Source organism: Montipora capricornis, chromosome 2, assembly GCF_036669925.1.
Source record: "Montipora capricornis isolate CH-2021 chromosome 2, ASM3666992v2, whole genome shotgun sequence".
In the NCBI taxonomy this organism is placed as follows: Eukaryota; Metazoa; Cnidaria; class Anthozoa; order Scleractinia; family Acroporidae; genus Montipora; species Montipora capricornis.
In genome coordinates this window covers 42,099,850-42,104,605 of record NC_090884.1, presented here as the reverse complement: position 1 = coordinate 42,104,605, position 4,756 = coordinate 42,099,850, and the positions used below count along the sequence as shown (strand labels likewise).

The following is a 4,756-nucleotide window of genomic DNA, read 5'->3' as shown; positions in this document are numbered from 1 at the left end:
GATACAGGGGCTTGAATCAGTGTTGGGTTTGAAGTAAAGCAACTTGAAGCCATGTCGATTCTTCATAGTACCTAAGTATTTTTTTGTTCGAAAAACATTATGTTTTACTTCTTTGAACGTTTTTAAACAACGAAACGCCAATTCTTTGGTAACAAATAGGCATAGTGGTGAAAATCTGAGAGGGAATGTTTCACAATTTTTAGCAACTTTAATTTCAAAATTTCCTCACCACTTCAATACGGGTGGGGGACTGTGCATTTTAGAGCCCCTACCCTACCCTACCCTCAGTCTCCGTTCTCTCGATGCTGCACATCAAAACATGGCGGACGGACCGTCAGAAGTAGTCGTTCCAGGGCCATGATATTGCAAAGTTCTTTTGGTAATCAACTGTATTTTTATGTTTTATTACCTACCAAAGAGCTTTTTATTGTGTTTGGGTAGGTAGCCTAATGAAACATGTTCTTTGGGACTGCATAGTAGAAGACATAAAGTTGCGTAGGAAAAGGCTGCTTCTTGTTAAATCTGTTTTGATGATGTCGATTCTTTTAAAAGTATTAATACAGCCACCAAGTTGTGAGAAAATTAAGGGCTGTTTCCGTGTTTGGTTAACCTCTATATTTTGATGGCCACTGTTATCGGCATCATGATGTACTTATGATTTTTTTTTGGGAAAGACGGTGGTTATAATTATGCAAGCATCGCGTACAATTTTTCCGTTTTCACGCGCTAAAGCCTCTGTAATAGACCTCCCTCGTTACACGCATATTTCCCTCGTTTTCGGGAGAATAAGTAATTTTCTTCTGTAACGGAGTAATACTAAGTCGATCGACTTTAAATCAATCGGATATATACAATGTGGACATTAACGATTTAAGCTTACAACTAAATGAGCAACTAAATGAGTATTCCTGTCAATGTTTTGAATTTATCATCAATGTTTTCATTTGTTATTGTCTGTCGCCTTTTTTTGGTAGTGTTGCAGTTTAGGATTACGCTCCAGATATTAGGCTATCATTAACTTTACTCACAAATGAAGTTACTTCCGCATACAGTTTTCCACATTTCTATATCGTTAAATAACCTTTATGTTGTTATTTTTAATTGATATTTTTTAAAAAAAGTTGAATAACAGTGTTTCAAATTGTGAGTGTTGACTAAAATGACGTAGATTTGAATTTGTTTTGTCTTTTTTATTAGATATAAGTATGTTGGAAGACTAAAAAAGTCAATACAACTTGTTGTGTTTGGCAAGTACAGTCAACAGCCATGGCAGAACAATCTCTAAATGAATTTTCACAGGGCTGTCAAGCAGATGACTTGCTCCAGAATTTAACACAGAATCTTTCCCCAGAAGCAGCTGAACATGCAAGAAAGCTGGTGATGGCCATGCAGAATGGACCTGAAGAAGACACACAAAAGTCAAAAGCTCTTTTGGAATTGCTGTTATCAAAATCAAGCAAGGCAAATGCTGATGAGAAACCGTCATTGGAAACTGAGAGCCATGTGGTGTCAGATAATGGTGGGCAAAACACCACTGAACAGTTGCACTGTACAACTGTTAACTCAGAAGCGTATGTAAGTGGCAATGAAGTTGAGAAAAATGGAAATGAAATGACCAGGGAGGATGTAAATTCAGCAGAAGTTGGTGAAAAGGACTTTGATGCCACAGCAGATGAACCATTAACTGAATCTGAGAAATTGACTGATATTGCTGGTGACAAAGAAGTTATCAATCAACTATCTTTTAAAGAAGAATCAACAAATCAAATACCTGTTAATGGCAAAAATGGTACAGGTGGTGGAGATGGAAATTTGATTGTGAGTGAAACTGAAAAATTACCAGAGCTTTTGTCACTGAAAGCCAATGATTGTGAAGATCACTTAGAAACTGAACTTCCCGCATTGGATGAAAAAGGTGGGAGCAACTTGATGGAAAAAGTGCCCCCCTCTGAATTTCACTCTCGCATAAACCTTCTTTCAGAATCTACAGAGACTGATAGAACTTATCCTTCATGTAACCCAGTTGGTTACGAGTCATCGTCAGAGGATGCCCAATCATCATTGCATTCTGATGTTTCTTCAGTATCAAGTGAATTGTCTGATAGAATGGGTGCATCAACCGAAGCATTGAATGCAAAATCAGAAGAGGCAAACAGTATTGATTTAAGAAACAATGAAGGGGAAAGTGTCACACCTCTGATGGAAACTGTGCGTAGTGAAACTGTTGCCTCTGATGGAAGTAATGAAGTGCTGAACATGGAAACCTCTCAAGAAACAGTCCATGAAAATACACAACAAGTCTTGGAAAGAAAGCTCTCAGTGTTATCAACAGGTACTCAAACGTCATCTGATGAAAACCTCCGGGGAGATCAAGCAGTAGGAGATCAGGAATCTTTGGATCATGATGCCCTGAGTAGTATCCTGGCAAAAAAGGGCAAGGAATCATCAAGAATGCCTTCCTATTACCAGCCAGAGATTGTTATGCATGGACAGCAACCTTTCCTAGTACTTCAACCTGTTGTATTGGCTTCCTTGCCATGTAAGGAAAATGAAGGTTCTTGTCATGGCGAGAAGGATGTAGACAAATCAAAAGTCCCAGTAATTTTGCCTCTGGCCTCCCATGATGTTGACAATGCAACCAAAGATGCTGTCTTAGATCAGATTAATGGCACTTGCTCTGTGACATCTTTTATGGGTGATTCCAAAGATTTCTTACTTCAGAATGGACAAAGATTTCAAATTGGTGATGTACCTCCCTCACTGAATTCAGTTCAGTTATCTGGATTTAATGAACAGGATGGGAATAAAAGGTCTTTAGATGCAGTTGTGGCAGTTACTAGTGCTTTGCCAGTGGAGGAAAACAAAACTGAAGGCTTGCCAGAGTGGGTGCCTCCATCAGAGCTTGATAAGGCATTCTCTGCTGTCAAAGAAGGCCTTGCAGTATCTAGCAGTGAAAAGACAGCAACCTCCTTGACGTTTCCAAGCATAAGTTTACCAAATACAAATCCTTTTGCAAGAGACTTGGAAGCAATGGACAGAGGGAATGGTGATGTCAAAGTCGATGATGTGACAAGCTTGGGTCTGGATAAAGTACTCCAGCAGTCATTGTTTGGACCTCCTACTTCACTGAGCGTGTCACCTCAGGGTGCAAGACCTAAGCAACTCAAAGGTAATCAGGAAGCTGCTCATTCTGTCCAATCAACAAACCCATTTACCCCTGATTTGACACCTAAGAAACATGGAAAAAGACAAGATCAATGCGTTTCTGAGCAAGAAAATGAATTAGTTGTTGCTGCAGATGTGCATTCTCCTGTTATAAGTCAACCACCAAACAGGTCTCCCAGGCATCGACTTTCCAGCGAATCCATGGTTACTCTAATTGAGACTACATATACTGACACTCCAACCAGCTCTGTTGAATTAGCAACTTCAGTTGCACAAGAGCCCATACACACAACCCAAGTTAAGGAAGTGCCTATTCAATGTGATAGAAATTTGAATGAGGGAACCCAGTCAGTCCATAATAAAAGAGTACTGAAAGTGGTAAGTTCATTTCCATAAGCTTAGGTAATTTCATTTGAAAGAGAGTATAATTATTAATTTTGCAATTGTCTTGTTTATTATAATAATGCATGGTCACAATCTATTTCATGGAGGTACTGTGTATAAGTAGTATTGAATTTGTGTACATCACAAACATCTTTTGCTGTAGGTAATAGTAAAGGGTTGGTAAAAAAATAAAATAATGGTGAAATTGACCTGCTCCCAACAGAGTGGCTTTCAGGAGGTCAGTTGGTTCAGAGCATTACCCCGACATTACCAGGCCTTCTGATAGGGTTGATGAAGAAATGCAAATTGTGCGAAATTTGCAGGGCAGATTATGCGATTGCAAAGGCCAATTATGCGATAAATATTGTAAATTATTCGATTTTTTTCTGAGGAATTTTTAAGCTTGTTTTTCAAGGTTTCAGGATCAAAAAAATGCGTTTTTACTGCCCTAAAGTCATTTTGAACATGAGGGAAGAGTAATAATGAATCTTGATTGACATTAGTTGGGACAAGTAAAAAAAATGAGGACATGTGCAGCGAACATGCCAAATGAATGATCAATAATGTATGCTACGACCAAGCTTCTTACACTTTGTTTTTGTGTGCAGTATTATATTTCTGAGCAGATTTGCTAATCTGAACGAAGGGCGTGTTTGTGTTACACCAATTGGCTCGACTCTTTAAGAATGAGACTCGTACCAGGCCCCCCACATGCAAAATAACGCCTTGAACTTCGAATATTTATGAAGTTGAAGGTAACAAAGGCTTTTTAGCTGTTTTCCAAGGTAAATCATCTTTAATATGGCGTATTTATGCAGGAACTCCTAAGAAACTTGTTGATTTACGTTTTATTTTCTGAATTTTGTGCGTTCTTTTGTGAATTATGCGATTTTTCGTGAATTGTGCGATCGGATGCGATTTGATTGTGCGAAATCGCACCATAAATTGTCCAGATAAGTGCAAGGTCACTTCTCCCTTTTGTCTTTAGTAAAATTAATGGTATCATTGGTTAAAAACCTTATAAAAAGCTTGGTTGTGGATCCATTAGTTTATCATGATTTTTAATTTTAGATCTTTTTAAAAACATTTTTCAGCCTGGAAGAGAAAGACCGGTTTGGATTCCTGATTCTTTTTGTTCAAACTGTTCAAACTGCAATGAAAAATTCACTGTGTTTGTTAGGAAACACCATTGTCGAGGATGTGGAAA

The 4,756-nt window shown here is 38.2% G+C and overlaps 1 protein-coding gene across 4 annotated transcripts in view; it reads left to right on the top strand.

The window, feature by feature from the left end:
- The first annotated feature begins 296 nt into the window (after positions 1–296).
- The window catches only part of LOC138022229 (zinc finger FYVE domain-containing protein 16-like), a 27,003-nt gene continuing 22,543 nt past the window's right edge, over positions 297–4,756 (top strand). Inside the window, exons 1-3 of one of the 4 annotated variants that reach the window (XM_068869304.1) lie at positions 297–379; positions 1,300–3,543; positions 4,644–4,756. The exon at positions 4,644–4,756 is cut by the window's right edge and continues 1 nt beyond it. In XM_068869304.1, the coding sequence (XP_068725405.1) occupies positions 1,381–3,543; positions 4,644–4,756 (2,276 nt within the window). In that variant the 5' untranslated portion in view covers positions 297–379; positions 1,300–1,380. Of the gene's footprint in view, positions 438–1,197; positions 3,544–4,643 lie in introns of all 4 variants that reach the window. The other 3 variants (XM_068869286.1, XM_068869295.1, XM_068869314.1) reach the window with 3 other exon arrangements.